Source organism: Pagrus major, chromosome 17 (assembly GCF_040436345.1).
Source record: "Pagrus major chromosome 17, Pma_NU_1.0".
Taxonomy (NCBI): Eukaryota; Metazoa; Chordata; class Actinopteri; order Spariformes; family Sparidae; genus Pagrus; species Pagrus major.
This window is the reverse complement of record NC_133231.1, coordinates 21,601,525-21,622,793: the sequence shown is the minus strand read 5'-3', so window position 1 is coordinate 21,622,793 and position 21,269 is coordinate 21,601,525. Positions and strand designations below refer to the sequence as shown.

The 21,269-nt window shown below is 40.8% G+C and overlaps 1 protein-coding gene across 4 annotated transcripts in view; it reads right to left on the bottom strand.

Moving 5' to 3' along the window:
• Nucleotides 1–145: 145 nt before the first annotated feature.
• The window catches only part of arhgef1 (Rho guanine nucleotide exchange factor (GEF) 1), a 42,573-nt gene continuing 21,449 nt past the window's right edge, over nt 146–21,269 (bottom strand). Inside the window, exons 5-32 of one of the 4 annotated variants that reach the window (XM_073484747.1) lie at nt 19,798–19,840; nt 19,559–19,664; nt 18,123–18,263; nt 15,732–15,761; nt 14,424–14,535; nt 14,186–14,261; nt 13,971–14,000; nt 13,349–13,549; nt 12,711–12,852; nt 11,542–11,553; nt 10,622–10,786; nt 9,248–9,438; nt 9,015–9,161; nt 8,551–8,633; nt 8,024–8,149; nt 7,674–7,788; nt 6,659–6,759; nt 6,416–6,490; nt 6,234–6,309; nt 4,957–5,124; nt 4,767–4,854; nt 4,566–4,673; nt 4,396–4,448; nt 4,141–4,284; nt 3,901–4,026; nt 2,511–2,695; nt 1,869–1,973; nt 146–345 (exon numbers count right to left, since the gene is read on the bottom strand). In XM_073484747.1, the coding sequence (XP_073340848.1) occupies nt 1,899–1,973; nt 2,511–2,695; nt 3,901–4,026; nt 4,141–4,284; nt 4,396–4,448; nt 4,566–4,673; nt 4,767–4,854; nt 4,957–5,124; nt 6,234–6,309; nt 6,416–6,490; nt 6,659–6,759; nt 7,674–7,788; nt 8,024–8,149; nt 8,551–8,633; nt 9,015–9,161; nt 9,248–9,438; nt 10,622–10,786; nt 11,542–11,553; nt 12,711–12,852; nt 13,349–13,549; nt 13,971–14,000; nt 14,186–14,261; nt 14,424–14,535; nt 15,732–15,761; nt 18,123–18,263; nt 19,559–19,664; nt 19,798–19,840 (2,919 nt within the window). In that variant the 3' untranslated portion in view covers nt 146–345; nt 1,869–1,898. The remainder of the gene's footprint in view (nt 346–1,868; nt 1,974–2,510; nt 2,696–3,900; nt 4,027–4,140; nt 4,285–4,395; nt 4,449–4,565; nt 4,674–4,766; nt 4,855–4,956; nt 5,125–6,233; nt 6,310–6,415; nt 6,491–6,658; nt 6,760–7,673; nt 7,789–8,023; nt 8,150–8,550; nt 8,634–9,014; nt 9,162–9,247; nt 9,439–10,621; nt 10,787–11,541; nt 11,554–12,710; nt 12,853–13,348; nt 13,550–13,970; nt 14,001–14,185; nt 14,262–14,423; nt 14,536–15,731; nt 15,762–18,122; nt 18,264–19,558; nt 19,665–19,797; nt 19,841–21,269) is intronic. The other 3 variants (XM_073484748.1, XM_073484749.1, XM_073484750.1) reach the window with 3 other exon arrangements.

Here is a 21,269-nt window from a genome sequence, read left to right as displayed (position 1 = left end):
TGTGTTACAGCAGATTGCAATCACTACATTTTGTTAGGCAGCATCTCTCTCACAGCAAAATATTGCTTGATTTTTTTGTTTTTGGCACCTCTCCGCAAAAACAACCTCCCACTCAAAAGTAGGATGTTTTTTTTTTTTTCTTTGTATACCTTTCTATCAAGCATGCACGCACACACGCAAACAGACACACATACACATGCACACACCTCCCATGTTCCAACATTGAACCACTGCACTGTGCATAAAGCCCGCTAATGCAGCGAGGGCTCAGGCACAAGGGTTCAGGAATTTCCAGGGAAGCTTCTCAAAGTAACTCTTGCACTCCAAACCAGCACCAGTAAAAATCTAAAACAGAAGAAAAGACGAGGGAAAGTTTGAATGTCAGATAACAACTTGCAAAAGTAATAAGATGATGACTTGCAAGCGCACAATTCCCACTTTTTGAAAACCCTCTTTTTTCTGACAAGTTGATTTAGGCCCTGTCCCCACAGGCATGGGTATTTCTTAAAATGAAGCTTTTACTACGTGATTTGGAAGTAAAAACAGCATTTTAAGTCACTGCGAACGGACTTTTTCGAAAAAACCTTCCAGAAAATATTCAGAAACTCTGTTTCCATTGTGCACTTACCAATGGGCAGAAACTGAGATTTTTGGAACTATGACGCTGACACCCAAGTTTAGCCAGTGTATGTAGCATCATCTAATAATGTTTAACGTTATATTTTGAAAGACACAAATGGACATTGATGATACAAAGATGTAAAAGAGAGACAAAAACAGCTGCTTACAATGTTTTGTTGACAAAATAGCAAGATTCTGTGAAGAGCAGTCACGTTTCACAGCCTTGTATATGCATTTTCTAATACTAAGCAGACATATCTGCCTGTTTACAACAGCACGCGCATGTCCAGTGTCCAGTGTGTTAGTATGGATGGAGATTAATTATAAAACAGTGCTAAAATATCTCTGAAACACTGATAAAATGCTCTTCTAGATTGGGATCGTATTTTTAAAAAACCTATCTCCCAAAATAATTTAGATAATAAGTGTACTTGTGGACTAGACCTTAGTAACAAAAATCTCTAAAGCTGTATCCTCTGATTTAACAGCCACTGAAATCCAGGTAGGACTAGAGAGGAGCTGAAAAAAGGTTGATTCTCATCAGTTTTTACAGTTACAGCAAAGAAAAAGACCTTTTTACTCTGAGCTTCGCCTCTCAGGCTACATACATGCAGCCCTCCACTTCCTGTGCATGCTTTTTAAGGTTGAAAAAATAATCCAATCAATATTTTTAATTGATATTCTCCTCAAAGATGCAAAAAGTGACCATGAAGTCTCTATCAAGTAAACTAAACATGTACATTTCTGATTTATTAATGCATTAAACCCACTTAAAATCATAACATTACAATTATAATTACAGTATCATGCACAGGATGTTTAACATTTTAGTTCTTATGTGATTTATCTGTACTGTTTATTTATTTAACCCTTTTTATCTTGTTTTACCGTTGGTATTTTATTATTTAACTTAATTTTCTGCATTTGTGGTCTGATTTTGTCTTTCATCTATACTGCTGATTACTGCTCGATTTTCCCATGAAAAGCACGTATTGCTCTGTTTTAAAGAGCATTTAAAAACAGCCATTTATTATTATTATTGTTGTTTTTATTTTTTGGAAATCATGGAAATGTTTTATTTATTAGATGGATGCAGGAAATAGCTATTACATTAGTTGTGGAAAAACATTTTGTGTCTCCCCACGTCTCAAACTGAACCCACGCGCTTGATAATGAATAATGATACTGAACCAAATACTTAAATTATACTTAAGTGTCAATTTAAACCTCTAGTTGAATGTTCTCACCTAGTGGCCAGCAGGTGGCGTGATGGTGTCTTACTGGAAGTTTCCCCCCTCCAGTGAGAACTTGGAAAGGGCCTCCTGCAGCTTGTGGTGCTCATCTTCTACAGTCTGCAACACACAAAATCAATATCACCTTAGGAACCGAGGACAGACACTCACATCCCCACCCCCTCACACACACACACACACGCACGCGCGCACACACACACACACACACACACACACACACATACACACACACACACACACACACTTCAACCTCCTCCTAACATCCTCTCTTCGTCTCCCTCGCTGCTTCTCTGACACATCCCATTGCAAGCGCTGGACATAATAGCCATTTTCAGAAAAGTCCAATTTCACAAGGCAATTTTCAGCCAAGCAATAACAGCAGTGGTTAAATGGTTTTCTATTCTCTAGTTTCTCTTTTGTGCCATTTTGGCCCCATTTGTCCAAAGTATACCGCAGCTCGCTCCTTACTTAAGTTATCCTCATTGAAATCCTTGATGCCCAACCGTGTGTCTCTTTCCAGTCGGCTCCTATCTTTTGTTATGTCTCTCATCTTTATCTGCCCCTGTCATACTCCCTGCTCACAGTTTTTTCTTCTATATTCTCATCTCTCTCTCCCTCTGTTCACCTCCCCCATACCTGTAGTCTCTTTAGGTGGTCCTGCAGACTGTGGAGCCTCCTGCACACTTCCTCCATCCTCTCCTGGGACAGCACCAGTGGTGCACTGATGCTCCTCTCCTCCTCTCCCTTCATCCCCGCACCTTCTTTTTCAGAAGGGTTATCGTTCTCCTCCTCGGCTCCCCTGTCTGTGCTCTGGCTTTCTTCTGTGGAAGGAAAGTCTCAATTAAGACGTGTCATGTCATGAGTCAGTTTTGTTTTGAAGTAAATTCTGACCAGCAAAACTGTAACTAGTAACGAGTTAAACCTTGTTTTAGAGCTTCTCAATTTTGATTAATTTCTCTGTAATGTCATTTTATGATGAAATAGGTCTAAAAATCCTACTTTTAGAATAAACAGTAAAAAATCATTGTTATAATCATTATTTTGGGGGGAAGTGCACTATTCATGTTAAATAACCATTTTGAATGTTGGAATGCATGCAGGCGGGTTTAAGAAAAACGTCTACCTAGGCTAAGAAGCTCGTGTGTCTTTTGCCACACAGGCAGTGTTGCTGCTGCAGCACCCTATCTTTTTACATGGAGTTTGCCTTTGATAATTATCAATAAAAATGATGAGGTGATCTTACTTTACTCCAGTGAAAGAGCAAGGAAGTGCAAGGAAAAAATAGGGAGGGAGGGAGAGAAAGAAAGAAAAAGAGAGTGCACTGGAAAAAAGCTGCCCTTGTCGTGTGTATCCTCCTTATGTCTGTGACATATTCTACATACAGACATTAAAAAACTGTTGCGAAACGCTGGTATGATGTCGATATGACTGCTATTTTTACCAAGCAATGCAAGCGTGTCGCGGTAAAAATAGGCGAGACTGATGGCGCAAGACTGATGGCGCGCCACTGCAGCCTCACTTGACCCGTGCGAGACGCGCTATTCTCACTCGCAGTGTGTCTGCTCTAAGCAGTTGACATGGTAACCGAAAAGAAAAGCAACATGTTCCTGCCACGCACAAGCGCTGCACACGCAAGCAGTGTGTTGGGCACAGAATAGAAGGTGCTGATCAACATGTGTATCTAGTTTGTTTTATCCATCCAGAAAAAAGGGGAAAAAGAAGAGGATGTTGCAGTTTTACAGATAAACGCTGGACTACATCTTGATTGTGAGCTGTGCCCAGGTAACGTTAACATCACGGCGATGAAAAGCCAAGAAAAACTGGCTTTTTTATACTAACTTGCAGATAAAACAAACAAGATATAACATGTTTGCCTTTAGCCAGGCTAGCTGTTGCTAAGCTAAACTAACAGCATGTTGGCGCTCACTTCATGTTTAACTTAAAGATGTGGAAGTGCTATCAATCTTCTCATCTAACTCTCTGCAAGATATTGAATGATTGATTGTCAAACTATTCCTAAACCTACCTGTTGACTGACAGCTGTCCATTTCTTGACTGGGCCTCTCTGATTGCTCCTCTCCGTTTTCTTCATCGTCCTGTGAGTCTTCTGACAGACTGATGCTGCCGACCAACAGCCTTTTCAGCGACATGACTAACACAGGAGACAGATACGGTGGTTTCATTAGAAGGACAGGTCAAGCTGCTGTAAAAGAAAGATAATCACATAAAAATCATCTATAGAAGTACATGGAAGACCCTCATTCACCTTCATCCAAAGCACTGTTGGCCACCTTCTCCTGATAGCTGTTGGAGTGGCCTATCAGGTCAAAGCCTTTCTCTGACAGGAAATCAATCAGCCTGTGCCTCGGGTCTGAAGACTTCTCATCCGTCAAGCTGTCTTTATCTCGATCTACGGACAGACACGAGGCTTAACTTTGGCTCGGGCTTTCAGAAATATGTAACAATAACAAATTTGCATTATTTTATTAAGTGTTCAGCTGATAAAACACTGCGATCTCACCACTGCTGCTTTTCAAACTCCCATTCTCTGTCGGGCTCAAAGGGGCAGTCAGCCTGATGGAGAGAAAATGACAAAAGAAATTAGATATTTGGAGATGGGGGAACTTTGGCAGGCGATGAATATATCTCGCAAGTAAGCGCACACACACAGTCGCACAAGTTGATACATACGCGGAGGGACTGAAGGGAGCTCCTCCAGTTCCAGGAGGCAGTGTCAACCTCATGGGTGCTCCACTCTTCTTCAGATCATCCACTGCTGTTTTTATCACCTCAGTCCAGCTGTGAACACACACAATTCAGATTACAATCCATCCTATGATTAACTGCCCGAAACAAACATGTTTGGTCCATGTATTTCTCTCTGACACCTACATTTTCCTCTCTCCAAGAGACTGAGCCACAAGCTCATAGATCTGAGCACCGCTATCCCAGGTAAAAATCACATAGAAGGCCTTTCGATCTGACGGAAAAGGAAAAAACAGCAATCGGAAGGTTAAATGATACTGATCTCACAACAGAAGTGACCATATATATATATGTGAAACTACTGTGCGCAACTGACCTGTGGCCACCTCACGTAGGAAGACCGAGTCCAGCTTGATAATAGGGCTCAGCATCTGCTTGCCCTCCTGCAGGGCTATGTTACTCTTGCTCTGGCATTTGAGGACCATCTTGTCGTCCTGCCTCTGCAGGAGCACCAGCAGGTCTCCAAGCAGCACACACTGCACCTCTGAGAGACGGGAAGGAGATAGAGGAGGACAGCGAAGTGGAAAGGACAGGGAGGACGAGACGGGAGAGAGTGAGATAAAGAGTTCTCTCAATTCCTCATAGATAATTTTTAATGCGTTTTCATTACTTTAGATTATTTTCTTTAAGATAATTATTTACTAATGTATTTATTACCAGTTCCCCATAGTTTCTAAAGCTTACAGCCTTGATTGTTTTAGTTTTGTGATAAACATTATTACTTCTTTTTTCTCTCATGTCTATCTGTTTAAAGAGGCGGCGAACTGCTGCATGCAGATGTACAGATAGGTGTAAATACAGTTGAGTTAACGGTTAGTTTATTGAACTCAACTGGATATAAAAAAGGAAGTTAAGGTGCCAATTAGGTCTTAAAAAAACATCTGCATTGCAGCTGGGTTTCCCCTTTATAGCAAGATGTATCCTACACATTTGAAAAAGGGAACTGAAAACAGACAAGTGTGATACTATTTATCTCAACATCCCCAAATAAAACTGACTTTGCATGCTGGAATCAGATACAAAGTTAATAAAGATACAAGTTCACATAAATATAATAAATGTTTAAGTGTGTTTGGCAGGACTGGCCTAAAAAAATATTTAATTTATTTATAAATGTTCATAAAGGGTTGAGCAGATGTTTAAATGGCTGTGGCATGTTTGTCTTTTTTCCAGCAGAACAAGGAGGGCACAATAAATAAACAATAAAAATCATTAATTAAACTGTTGAATATATGTATCTAATTATTTGATCTATAAAATGTCAGAAAATAGCGAAAAATGTCCAATTTCAGTTTCTTTAAGTCCAAGATCATGTTTTTAAGTGTCTTGTTTAGTCATTCCAAAACCCAAAGATTCAGTTTGATATGACATAAGACAGAAAGCAGCAGAACATTTCCATATTTGAGAGAATGAAAACAACTTTTTCTGCCACTTCTGCATGAAAAATTACTTTAAAGATTGATCTATTATAAAAATAGTTGTCCATTATTTTTCTGTCAATCTACAAATCGTTTAATTAACTGATTGCTGAAGCTCTCCTGATGACCCTGGGCGGTTTTTCTGCATGTAATGTACACACAAGCATTTATTTACCGATTGCCTTCTCCTTTGTGACTCTCCAGGTCACAGGGCCTTCATAAAGCATCTTCTTCTGAGTCAGATCTATGTTCTAGAAAAGACAGAAGCAGAATAATGAGAACATTTCTTGCAGTAAAGGCATCAAAGAACTAAAATCTGTGAACAGTGTGAGCAAACTTTGTTGAAAATAACTTTACCCTATATTCAGTATAAAGCTCATTACTGGGTTTGAGCCCTGATGTGTCCAATCGACGCTGGTAGTCCTTCAGAGTCTGGGAACACAGAGAAAGGTTCGGGGGTCAGACTGAGGACGGACAGTGAAGTAGAAGTCGTCTAACAAGCAGAGACCTTCAGAGGTCTCAAAATGAATTTACTCGACTCCAATTGGTGCTCAATCACTACATAACAGTGTGTTGAGTGATGGATTGTGTGTTTCTCACCAATAGGTTCTCCATCACTTTGACCTCCTCATTGACATGGTTGAGGATCTTTCTGCAGCACTCTGCGCTCTGCTGGATCCTCTCCTTCTCTGTCGGGTTGTCTGTGGAGAGACAGAAAACAGAGTTGAGGAAAATACAGCTTTCACAGCAGAGCCCAAACAAAAGCCATAAATCACGAGTGTAGACAAACATCCGGGATGGACAGCGATCGATCGTTTAAGTGTTTTACTGGTGTGCTTGAGGTAGTTGTGCAAATATTGTCCACATTGTTCTGACGCAGATGAACCATCTTCTGCATTTTGACCTAAAATTATTTACTCACAATTTACATAAACATAGATCATTATATAAAATATACGCCCATGTCCCAGCTTACAGAATCTACATAACACCAGACATGGAGTCGATGGTCCTCTGTCCTATGTAACAAACCCAGATATATATGTGAAATATAAAGCTTTATGATGATATTTAATAGGGCTGCCACTAACGATTACTTACATCATAGATTCATATTCTGATTATTTTTATGATCAAGCGATTAATCGTTTAGTCTATAAAATGTCAAAAAAATTGTGAAAAAATGTTCATCACAATTCCCAAGAACCTTAAGTGACGTTTTCTGTTTGCTTCTTTTGTCACAAAACATCAAAACTCCTCATTTGCTGTCATAAATAACAAAGAAAAGCAGCAACTCCTCACATTTAAGAAGCTGGAAACAGCAGACATTTGACATTTTTGCTTGAAAAATGACTGAAACGATTAATAGAAGATCAAATCAGTTGGCAATTAATTTTCTTTCGATCTACTCATTAATTATACGACTAATCAGTGCAGCTCTTTTAGTAGAATCAAGTCACCTGGCATCAGTAATAACATAAAATGTCATTAATATGATTACAATTATGTAATCATATTATCATTATAATCATTATTATTTCACAAGAAGTGATGCACAAACAGCCATGACACACACACACACACACACACACACACACACGTTACACACACACACCTGTGCTCTTGGCAATATTCTCCAGCAGCAACGGGTATTTGGTCAGTCTCTGCATCTCTATGGGAATGATGTCCTTGAGCTGCAGCCTGCGGCACTGGGGCTTACTCTCTGCCTCCTGGGATTAAAACACACAAACACACAAAGTCAGAATGGGAGCTCATGTATGGGACCACTTATGTGAAATTTTGTACGTCAATGCATCTGTGAGTGCATCCATGTGTGTTTTTCTGTTAAATTTTAAGAATTTATTTATGAGACACTTTATCTGTGTGTGTGTGTGTGTGTGTGTGTGTGTGTGTGTGTGTGTGTGTGTGTGCGTGCGTGCGTGCATGCGTGTGTGTCTTTGGTACCAGTATGAAGGAGTTGAAGCGTGGCTCTTTCTTCTGCCTGCTCTTGATCTGGTCCAAGGCCCACGACTGGTGACTGCAGAAACGAGCTGTCAATTTCTGGAACCACTCCCCTTCTGTGCCCCCAAACTGGAACAAACACACACACACGCACACGCACACGCGCACACACACACACACACACACACACACACATACACACACACACAAATTAGCACTGTGTTGTTCTAGCCAGAAGTAAAGAATGAGAGGAATAAAGAGATTGGCAGATGGAGAAAGAGCTGGAAAAGGTACAGAGTAAAGACAGACAATATGATGGTGTAGCTGTTACAGCCAATATTTCCCTTTCATTAGATAAACACATTTAAGCATTCGTCAAATGAACAAAATCAGATTTTGGCACCATCACCGCCAATTTATGTTTAATTAGATTGTCAGCACATATCAGTCAGGGATTTCCTAAAAGCAACACAAATACGAGGAGAAAAGAGAAACAGGATGATATAAAGAGAAAGATTATGATGACTCACTCTGTTGAGCACCGTCGTGCTGATGGATTTCACGATGAAGGAGTCATCCAAACGCAGTTTCTTCAAGTTGTCGTAGAAGTTATCTGGAATCAGAGCCAGAGACAAATAAGTCACTTAAAAATTACAGTGAGCAACTCTTCTCAACACAACACAGTCACTAAGCTAAAAAACATTGTTCTCTGTCATGGACAATTAATAAAAAGGATGTTTTTTGTGAGATACGTCATTGATTTTTACTTTTGTATTATCCTCGTCTATGCATCCAGTGACATCCTGTTTATATAGACAGGTTGTGTGTGCAGTTACCTTTATCACTGACAATAAATGGAAAAAAGAAGTTTTAAACTGTTTTAGATTCACTGCAAGAATATTAGATTTGCTTGTTGTGTAGAAGGAGACCACTTCCTCATGTGTCTGACTCTGGAAGGATACAAACACAAGTCAAGAAAGGCAGCAGCACTCACGGTGCATATCAATGATCTCATCCAGGTTGGGGAAAATGGCGGCCAGCTCAGTGCCAGTCAGGAGCTCCTCTCTCTCTAATGGCTTTGAGAAGACCATCTGAAGGACACTTAACATCCGTACATGGGCATGCTCAGTTGCAAACAACTCTGGAAAGGGGAGAAGGAGAAGACACGAAATGAGAAAGGGAGTCAATTTCACCCCCAAATGTTGCTTCATCTTTGCTTCTCCTCACCATTGATGACCTCCTGCCTCTTGGTCTCCTTCTTGCCGAGATTGGACAGGGCTTCAGGGGAGGCCAGCTCCCTCCAGTTGGGCGGGTCCTGCTCGAACTCCAGGAGGCGCGGGTCCATCTCCTCCAGCTGCGGGGAGGGGCTGGTGGGGGACTGGCCGGGCCCTTCAGGAGCCAAAACTGGTCCTTCAAAACTGAAGAACGAAGGAAGCAGGGTGATTCATTTGGATTGGTTACTACAACATAATTCAAGTATGACCCAGGTGGCTATCAGGTAATGGGACACAGTCTGGGGGCTCTAGTGCAGGCCGTTGGCTGTGGAACAACAGTAACTGTGAACAGCTGGTTGTGTTTCTAAATGTGCACCAGGGATTTCTCAACATTAGATAAGGTGAGGGTGTTAAATAGCTACTGAGAGTATCTAGTAGATAAACCATCTATCAATGTCCTGTTAGTATAGCTACAAGTAGAGCCTCACATTAATAACAACAAGTAGTTGCATGTTAAAGGGACAGTTCACTCCAAAATCAGAGTGCTATTTATCCATCTAGATTGTCTTGGTATGAGTAAAGTTTTGGAGATATTGGCTGTAGAGATAACTGCCTTCTTTTGAATATAATGGAACTACATGGCGATCGGCTTGAGATGCTCAAGGAGCCAAAAGTAAATAAATACATTTGAAAAACTCTAAGCATGATCAAAGCCAGTAATCATGAACCTGTTACTCAAAATAATCCACAGCACAAAGCTGCTCTCCACTGGACCTCCATGATGACAGCAGCTGTCCTTGTAAGGATTATACAAGAGAAATTACAAACGGAAATGTCTTTGACTGAACTGGACTTCTGTTGTCTTACTCAGGACTTTAAAGACATCCCCGTCTGGTTCCTGACAGTACAACTGACTGCATTGGGATTTATAGTTGACTATCAACAAGTGAATTAACCCTTAGTAAAGGGTTGGCACCTAATGCTTACTCAGCGGTCAACGGTGACCTCAGCCAATAATCATTCCCCTAAAGAGCTAAATGTCACTGAAAATGAGAGTGCTGTTTAACTGTTAGTCAGTCCCCTTCAGTCACAGCACGGGTCAACTATTAGAGACAGATCCATCAATAATGAGTCAGTAAACCGGTCAGTCAGATTGATTCAGGAGAAAAATGGAGCCTTAAAAAATAACTTACTTACACAAACATTAATTCCTATGTCCTAGTTCTGAATGAGCCATGTGGGACTGATCCATCAATATTCTACCAATTACTCTGTTTAACTGCTTTCTGGTTATTTGAGGAAAGCTGCACTCATTCTGTTTTCTCTGTCATATCTGACAGTCTGTCCCTGCTGTGCACCCTTAAAGAGGGGGTTGTGTCCATCTTACGAATGGAGGTGCTGGGGGGTGAACGGGGTAGGTGTTGTTGTCATGGTAGAGGGCGGCTGCAGATCCACATCGCTACGGGAGCGAGACTGTTTGACCCGGGATGAGCCACGGCGCCGAGAGGAGTGCCGGTCCACGCGGGCACTCTCGCTACGTGCCACTTTCCTACTGTAGGGAGGGAAGGTGGGAGAGGATGGGGGAGGGATGACAGAAATAGAAGGCAGGAACAAATGCAAGAAAGGACAGATGGATAAGAAGGAGAAAAATGGGAACAAAGGTATTGAAGGAAGAAACAAAGATAGAGATATCAAAGGGAGTGAAAATATATTTTTAAGGAAAGGACAGTAGGAGAGAAAGAATAGAAGTCATGTGCAGTCAGTGTGCACAGACATTTGTGTTTATTATGAAGGTAAAGAGGACAGATGGTTAAAAGGTACAGCAGCAGGGGATACATACAAGAAAGAGAGTTGTTCAAAATGAAAAATGACATCAATAAAAGATAGAGAAAATCAGTGAGTACAAAGTGAATATGCATGACGTACGACATGCATATACTGGTTAGACAATGAAACGTATGCTTCATGTAATGTAGCACTTGAATGCCAACACTTTTTACATGTTAAGAAAGTCGCCATGCATTGCTTCTACATAATGTCTGTACCATGAGATTTCAGTAAGACAACTTTAATGTAATTTATGTCAACAAACACTTCTCTCAATCCACACAATGTGCATTCACGCCAACCAAAAATAATCCAAATGATCTCAACAATCAAGCTAATTCCTTCAAAAACAGGTACATGATACTTAGCCATGAAGTGTGTTTGTGTTATGTATCAGGTCAAGTGTTTGTACGTGTTTGTTGTGTGATCAGTATAAGGCCTGAAGTATGTCCATGACTCTGTCAAGGCGCTGACACCCACCTTGTCTTCCGTCTGTAAAAACACGGGACACCACATTGTTACACGCCCGCCTTCATACAAGCTATTGTAAGCCACAGTAAGAACCACAACATGCAACTGCAAACCCCAACATGATGAACTGAACAAGTTAACCACCATCAGAGTAGAGCATGCCAAATAAGCCCCCTGGCACAACATGTAACCGCACACACTGTTGAGACAAGCAGGACAGAGGACTGGCCCTGGCCACGACAGACGCAGACATCTTGAGAAGCACATGGGATGAGCGACAAAAACTAAAATATATCATTAAACTAAATAACAAACTAGTGACTTTGTCTAATACCTAGCAGTTGACTAAGGTGCTAATCTTCAAAGGTTTTAAAGCTTTAGCCAAGGTTTAGACAGAGGATGCGCAATCTGACGACTCTTGAAGGCATCCACAATCTAATTTCGACAAATTTCTGTTATCCTAACATTTCTGACTTAAATGCCAAACATGTTTACTGGATAGAAAGTTGCAGCATAGCAAGGCTCATCTATAATTCAGTGCCATATAACCATAAGAGTTACAAGTGTCTCAAATCTAGTAGAAATCACCAGTGTATTGACCTGAATCCAATAAAAAAAACACTGTATAGTCAGAACTGCAAAAACGCTGCCTATATGCAACAAAAACTGCAATGAAGCTCTGTTGTAAACAAGAGGAGATGCACAACAGGACACACACACCAAAGAACACAAACAGGACAGAATGATATCAGGAAGAGAGCACACAAGCCATTGTGAGAAGAGAGAGGACAGAGGGCATGAGGGGGAAGTAAGGCAAAGGGCTGGAAGAGAGGACTGGGTTGGAGTTCACCTGGTGAGGGTTCTTCTCAAAACTGCAGGCTCTGTTAGCTAGCGAGCAACAGGCAGCACGACAAAAGCTTGCACACAGCAGGGACAGACTGCTGGGGGAGTTTTACCACGCTCCCTCAGCCGGAGCAACTTCAGACACGTTTCACTTCCCTCTTTCCCTTGAATCGATACGGTCTTTACACTGTGCACCTCCCATACAGTCTAATTATAATCTGATTACAGTCTCTAATCCTGTTAATACCTTATACTCTATTACTGAGTCATTACATTGGAGTTATAATCTCACTCCCTTGATGCTAATGGATTTTTTCCACCTCTATCCTCCTCACCTGTCTTTCTCCAGATTTTCCTCTGTGGGAGTGTCGCTGGGTGTGAGCAGCTCCCCAACTGTCAGCCCTCCTCCCAACCCGACAGGGGACACATCACCCCCTTCTGAGAGGGTCGGAGGCTCTAAGCGATTGCTTAAGAGGCCTGGAAGATTAGAGAAGGGGGCGAGAGAACAAATGAGGGGTTATGTATCTTGTTTTTTTCTGCTTAGCACAATGAGTTGGTTATTCCAGTAAATTAACAAATGTATATCTCTTTACAATAATAAATAATGCATATCTAAATAACAGCTAGACGGCCTGTCATGAAATTCATGGTCTCCAGAGGATGTTGGACAGATTGCCATGAAATGTACCATATTTAGCTAATGTTAGCATGCTAAAAAGCTAAACTCATACAGTACTAAATATCACAGTAGTAAATCTAGTAAACATTATACCTGCTAAATAGCAATGCTAGCATATTTACTGTAAGCAAAGTAGCGTGCTAACATTAGCATTTAGCTCAAAGCAGTTGAGTTCAGCCTCACAGGGCTATGAGTGTGTCAGTTGACTTATTTCGTTCATCAGTTTATCAACTAATTATGATGTCTATGAAGTCACACTCTGTTCAACACAGACTATACAATGAGAAGCCTCACCATCAATGTTTGAAGACTCGGGGTTGTTGATGGTGCTGATGTTGTTGCTGGAGCCATCACTGATCTCTGACCCAGTCAGGGAGGCGGGGCTTCCAATGGAACCAGACTTCTTGCTGGGGAGGGACGGGGCTGCAGGGTCGGTCAAAGAGGCTCTGCCTGGTGTTGGACCCTTACGCTCTGGATTCGGTTTCTCCTTTTCCGCTGAAGAATGGGAAGAGTGCAACCAATATTACAGAACATATCTACTGACATACAGACACAGAAAAAATGAGCCAAAGGCACTTCAGTCAGTGAAAAAGGGACAAAGACTATGACAAACAAACAGACAGGATAAGTATGGTGCAATCATCTGTAGTAAATGAAAGGGTTAGTTTGGTACAAGTGAACACCCACAACCCTGCAGATGAGTATGCAATGTGTGAGGGTTTATGGTGATTACAAAGTATATAGTACCTCTAATTTTTCACGACCACCCTGAAACACAAAATCAACTAAACAATGCCCCACCCACCTCCCCTCCCAGTTTGATTTAGGACATGCAAACATGCTTATGGTTTGATTAGTAGGGATGTGACCATTCTACAAATTAAAAGGGGGGTTGGGGACTCTAGACGACTAGTACCTTCAGCCTCCGTTTTAGGTTTGACCTCAGCTGTAACAGGAAAGAAGGGCAGGACAACATGTTCTCATATCCAGAGCATCCATGGGCATGAATATTTAAAGATGCAACATATAGCTCTTTTATAAGCCACTATAATATTGATTTAAAGATTGTAAAAACTTTAAAATATCATTCAAAAAAGGTCAGCATGATGAGGCTCAAAAGCAGATACATACTGTTGCCTGCAATCCAGCTGGGGATGCCAGGAAACACGCCTCTGGGCTTGCCCTTTGTGGATTCATCCTTCTTATTCTGGAAAGATAACACAGGTGCGGAGTAAGAGAGAAGTTTAATGTAAATATGAATGCAATCTCAGGGCTGCAAAAACACAAATATCCCCTAAAAAGTTTCATGAGGACAGTGCAGTATATATGCAGTGTATGTTATCCTTCTACATAGATGGTGGAAGCTTACCTTGACTAGCTGTCTCCTGAAGAAGCCTCCCCTCGACTTCTTACTGTCGACTGCCCTGGTTTTAACCCCGAGGTGCTTCATGTAGAAGGCCACCGCTGTGAAGATGGATTGGCTATGGGAGAAGTTAGAAAAAGGTATTAATGATTAAGTTATTAATAATATCGGATCATCGTTAAAGGGGCTCTATGTAGCAATTTACATGTATTAATCACTTTTTTACTGATCATATGTGAGCTGATTGTGACGTGACGGGAAAATATGAGATGTTCCTGTCGCTCTTGGTTTCCTATATAAGCCATTCGGATGATTTAAGTTGTTTAATGCTGCTGCTCTCAAATGTCTCGTCTCAGTGCATCTCTCCACTCTGCTTACAGAGAGCAACAGTAGCTAACGTTTAGATATGGAGCTCACTAACTGGCTTCCAGTCCCTTTAATACTCACAGTATATGGAAATGTTTTGTTATGCAGGCTTTTTTTATCTGAATAAATTAAACTTTAAATTCATGGTCATATTTTTTATATAGATGCATATGTCCTTAGTAGGTATCACATTAAAGGCTGAAATAAAGTGTCTGCATAGTCTCTGGCGTCACTGATATCGAAATGAGAGAAGAGTGTGAGGATGAAAATGGGGGTGTGCAGATGCAGATGTGGGAATAGGGAGGTGGAGCATTGATGATGTCCAGAAAGGGAGGAGGAGGAGTTGAAGGAGGAGAGAAAAAGGATGACAGAAAGAGACAAAGGAGGAGCAGAGGAAAATAAGAGGAGTTCGAGGAAAAAAAAAGACAGAGGAGGAGCCTCCCGGGATGTGCACACAACAAAAGTACAAGTGTCTCGCATCACCAGTCAGCGCACAGTTTTACAGAGCATGCTGTCTGAATACATCGACTGCAACATAAAGAACTTGAATCACAAAGGACCGGAACTGCCAAGAGAAAAGCATGAAAAACCTGATGTGTGGCATGGCAGAGAAATCATTTTCTATATGTGAACACTTTAATCAAGAAGGAAAAGTTTAAGAATGCATCTCGGTCACTTTACAAGATACTGTTATGAAGTGCAGTGACAATTTTTAAAAAGAAAGTATAAAAGATATATAGAAGGAACTTTTCCCGATAGAAAAGTCAACTGAAAGAAGTGTTTTAGTATCTGGTGCACGTGAGCCAGTATGCAAAATTCCTGTGGTTTGACCACACCCAGGCTTGGAAAAAGCGTGCACATCAAATCAGTTCCACATCCACAAATACATACTCAAACAGAACTCTAACGCAAATATTTTAAACTTTATCAACAAAAAACTGTACTCACCATTTTTCTTCATCCGAGACAATTGCCGGTCTGAAAGAAAAGAGACAGATGTTAGTGGTGTTACGGTCAGAAAGATACAAAAGCAGAAACAGACTTACTCCTCTTGCAGCATCAAGCTCACCTCTTCTTTTTAAGTAGCATTTTTCCTCTCTCTGTTTGTTAAGTGTGTTTTGGGCCGGTGGAATCTGAAGCAACTAAGCTTTTCCTGATCCAACTCAAAGCTGATTGTTGTGTTATTGTGTTCAGAGCAGAAGCTATTGAACATATTCCAAAATTTGAACAAAAAAGTGAAAAAAAACAAAACAAAAACAAAAAAGATCAAAAAAGTAAAAGATGCATCAAAAGCTGCACCTCTGCACACTCAATCAATTTTAAAATCAACTTGCACTCTTTAAGATCTGCAAACTAAATGTCTATTGTCTCCGGACTTCTTAAAACTTTCTCTGCTCTGGTTCGTCTCTGTAGTAAGCTGTCTGCAAAGTCAGAAATGCTCCAGCACAGCGGAAATATCTATTTAACCCTGTTTTTGTCTGATGCAACACACAGGCAAGACTGGAAATTGGATACTCATGTTTTGCTTTGAACATAAAGGGTGGGAGGGGTTTCCCCGGGATTTCCCTGCATAATCCAATCAAAAGGTCCGGTTGCCTCATTCTCATCACCAGAGAGACCAATGGGAAACAGCTGGGGCGAGGTCACTGTGGTGGGGGGCGTTTGAAGGGGGTGACGGGGTGCAAGAGTGTGGGAGAATGTAAGATGAGGGGAATAGAGAGATGATTGTCAGGGCGAATGAATAGAGAGAAACTGAATGAATCGTTTGTGCATTTGAGATACAGATCCAACTGTGTGATCGTAATTGAGGGAGACAAAAGCTGAATTATCATCGTTTTGATACAGTCGGCTTTGTAGGCTTTTTGTGTCTTCTTCACTGACAGCGTGGTTATATCCACAGGATGAGTGCATCTCCGTTCATTTCTGGTGTTCATTTTTTCCTCTCTCTTCTGACAAGATGAAGTTAGACAGTCTTCTGCCCTCTCCCTGGCCTCTTCTCTCTCTCTCTGTCTGTCTGACTCACTTCGTGTATGGGATAACACATTGTAGTTGGCCACGGGGTCAAGGATAGATTAACTTTCCCCCAGATCTCTTGCTTTCTTTCTTTAACCGCGTCCAGGGCAGGAGCTATCCAGCATCGATAACCCTCTGGACCTTTCTCTCCCCTTCTCTCTTCCGCTGTGTAACCCCCCCCACCCAACACCACCACAACACCACCACCACTATCCCTCCCGCTGGTTGGCAAAATGCCAGGGGAGAGCCTTCCTGCCAGCGTGGCACTGCTGACTCCATCTTTTCCTCTCTGCCTCTTCATTTCCTTCTTGCTCTATTGTGCTCTCTTCCAATCACGGTTCCCTCTCCAGCTCTCGAGTCCACTCAGCTTGATTTTCTCCTTCTCCTTCTGTGGTTGTCTCTGTTCGCTTTGCACTATATTGGTCATGTGCACAGCTAACGTTGAATATACCCACTATAGAGCTTTAAAGAAAGTGTAGTGCCAACTTTAGAGGACATATATCCAAATTGGCTGCTCTACCGACTTATGTGCTAGATCAACCTCCTTCTCAGCTAGAAGCATAGAGCAGCAGGTCGTATAGACGAGACTGAAGTGTTTTTCCTCACTGTCCAGTCACTATTTGAAAGTTTTCTTTTAATATATTCATGACATTTCTGCTGTCATTTTCTTGAGTGTGAAAATTGCACTGATTAGATCAGTCCTTGGTCTAATTTGCAAACAGGAATGCACAAAAGGGAGTTATAGTTCATGGTTTTATTCCTTTGGCAAATCAAATTTAAAAGGCTGCTACTGTTGTCAAACACTGACCCACAATGCACTAATTTAAATTGCTGAATGTATTACCAGGTTTCTACAAAACTCTGTTAGCAATGTAAGCAACAAAAATGTTCCTTGGGAGTCGCAGCTGACCTTTCGCAGTATGTATTTATGCACAAAAGCCTGTACACCATTGACTTTTTAATCAAAGAGAAAGTTATTTTCTCAGGCAGCTAATTTTCTGCTAATATAAGTAAACTAGGTAAGTTTTATGTCTATGCAGGCTTTTAAAGTGCTCGAACTGTGAGTCACTTATGGGCCCAGACACACTAGACCTACATCAAAAAACCAGTGGCTATGAAAGCCAACTGTTGCCTGTGTCTCGACCAAAAGTCTGCACTTAAGCACACCACAAAGACAGCAGCCGATGGTCAACAAGCTTGTACGGTCTGCGCCTGCGTGAGAGGAAACAATGTCTATGCAGAAAGAAATTTGTCTTATACCTCAGGAACCCTGTACACTCAAAGTAACTCATTCCTAATGAGACAGAAGGAAAGAGAAACGCTCACTGTGTCTCAGACATCTTGTCCAGCAGATTTTCAGCTACAGACTTCTCCTTCATCTCCATCGGGATGCGGTCGGTGGGATAGTGACTCTCCACGTCAATGAGCTCAGCCTCGTTGGGGGTCATACCCATCATCCTTTTCTGCCTGTGAAAGACAAAGCAGAAGGAAGTTGGCGTTCGGCTAAATTAATAATGAAAACAAAGGTCTGATACAGTACGCTGATGAGCTTTTCCAAATTCTACGAGCAGACTGTAGATGAGGAGGGCTGCTCAGTGCATTACCATGACTAAAATATGGTTATTCATGACAGTGCCAAGAGAGCAGCTGCTGAACAAACCTTCATTATTTATTAAACAACATAACTCTCATTATCCTCTCCATGATAACCAAAAAAGCTTATTTTGTGCCTTCTAAGGTTTGATTAACTGAAAATATTGCTCCTAGTTTTTTGGAAACTCACTCTCAAATCTAAGATCAAGTCATTTCCCTGGGCATCTAAATCAAAGGCAGCCCACCTAAAAGTTATTTTGTACAATTTAAAATAAAGTGCTATTGAAAAAGAAAGTAAGTAAGAGATCAAGATGACCTTTTCTTGCCTTCATGCTCCTGCTAATCACAGTAAAAGCCTTCCAGCAAAGACAAATGTTTATTGACTTTAATCTTGAAGGAGCCAAAGTAAATCTCGAATAAAAGTAGGGTTGGGTAATTAGATTTTAGCAGACGTAAAAAGTTGTATAAATCTAAATTTGGGCATTATTTGCACACAATAGCAATAATTACAAGTTAGTTGAGAAGCTGCAAGGGATGAAAGTCAGATGTTTAACATACATTATGAAGCAAATTAGCAAGATAAGACTTTATTGATCCCTCATCTGGGAAATTCTTCACTTCCAAAGCTGTTAATGTTAAAATTACACGGAAATCATGATTATGTGTCAAATATGAACACTTAAATAATCCTTCTCTGGGAAAAGTTATTCATCTCAAGCAAGTTTCAAAGGTCTATGGGCTTATTTCTATACACACTCCTACGACTTGAAGCCAAATGCTGTCTTGAAAGTAGAAATGCATGCAAATATTGAGACATTGGTCATTTAAACTGTGTTGAGAAACACCACACTATTGCTTTAGTACTCTAGTTTTCTGATTTCCTCTTAATGACAACTCAAAGCAAACTAGAATTACTGCTTCACGGTAGTTTGCCTCAATACAATCTTCAAGAGGCAATTTACATCAATGTCCTCTCCAGACTTATAATATATGTAAAGACTTAAGGTACTTTGTGTTGTTTTTTTTTTGTTTTTTTTTTTGCAAAATGAAAACTCAAATCTCAAACACACTCACTGACACAAAATTTGTGGATTTACTAAATAAATATTTGGGGTGTTATAGAGAGTATTCTTGACTGGCTGAATGGAATTCTGAATGTGGATTCTCACTTGAAATCTTCCAGCTGTTTGGCCACTTCGGCCGCCTGCAGGGCCTGAATCTCCTGAGCATAACGTTTTTGGGTGTCCTCGGAGAGCAGATCTGGACGGATTCGGTCTTAGAGAAGGGAGGGACAGGCGAAGTGAGTGAAAGAGAGGGAAGAAGACATCACGTGAGGATGATGTCTGTGTGTATATAGCTTAGAATATAGAATGATTTTTAATTAATACACCACATGAAAATAACTTACCCAATTCATAGGTTACATTAGGTGGTGCTGCCACTCTGAGAATCTATATTGTGGAGAAAAAGACAAATAGAAACAGAAATGATGTTAAGAATTTATAACTGAAGACTGAATATTATTTTAGCTTAGATCTATTACTTAGCCATTTTATTAGGAACATCAATCATCAGTGTTTCAAAGTAATAAAGTCTAATACAACAGTCCTGTAGTAAACCTTACCAAAGGTTAAGTTCTTGTTGAATCTGTTTCAAAGAGGTGTTTATTCCACTTTATGTTCATTTTTGAGTCAGATTGTGCTGCTGTTTAATTGTTATACTGAGGCAGGGTGTTTCTATTATTTTGTCCACACTATTGAGTCAATAATGGGCAGGCTAACAGAAACAACTCTCTACATAATGCAGTACAGTTTAACACCATCATGAACTACAGCCTCCAAAATGACCATAAATTCAAATCAACACCTCTGTGAATTGATACATTGTTCAGTTCATAAAATGTCAAAAACTTGTAAAAAATGCTCTTCATAATTTCCCAAAGGCCAAAGTGACATCTTCAAATTGCTGCAGCAACAGTCTAAAATCCAAAGACTTTACAATTAACAATCAAAAATGAACCAGACCTTACATAAAACCTTTACATTTAAGTAGCAGGGACAAACAAGTGTTTGACTGAAACAATTAATCAATTATCAAAAATCATTTTTTTAAATTAACGGATCGTTTAATCGACAAACCGTTGCTGCTCTACACCTACATAGAATATTCTTTCTTTGTTATGTATTGACCCTTAGAAAACAGTGTGTACTGTGTATCAGTGGTGAAGAATCCAAATAAAGAGTGCAGTAACTACATCTCACCACAAGGGGTCATTTAAACATCAGAAATAAACAGACCAAGACAGAAAAAAACACATATATTCCAAGTGGGAAGAGACACAGCTCTGACACTGACATGAAAATAACCACATGGGCTGACTTGGAGTCAATGGGTTTACAACAGAGAGAGAGAGAGAGAGAGAGAGAGAGAGAGAGAGAGAGAGAGAGAGAGAGAGAGAGAGAGAGAGAGACACACTAAGAGAGGAAGACTCCTCCTAAAGGGCTTTCCCACGATCCTGACAGGAAGCAGTGGGGTCAGACAGACAGACAGAAAGACAGGGAGCGAATGACAGACATGGACAGAGGATGAGCTGTGGAGAGGAAATATAACAGAGGAGAGACAGAGGCCAGGTGTACAGGGAGGGAAAAACAGGGAGGACAGGCAGAAACTGAAGGATGCTGCACAGACACAGAGGACAGACAGATCTAACAGAGCCGACACACATTCGTGCAGACTGCAGCTGTACAGTGTCTCAGATCTATATCTATATTGCAAAGGCTGCTGTGCTCTTCTAAATTGATTTTTGTATGATGCACACCATCAACTGACAAGACTCTCCAAAGCTTAAAATCACATAATATAAAACAAAGAAAGAGAGTG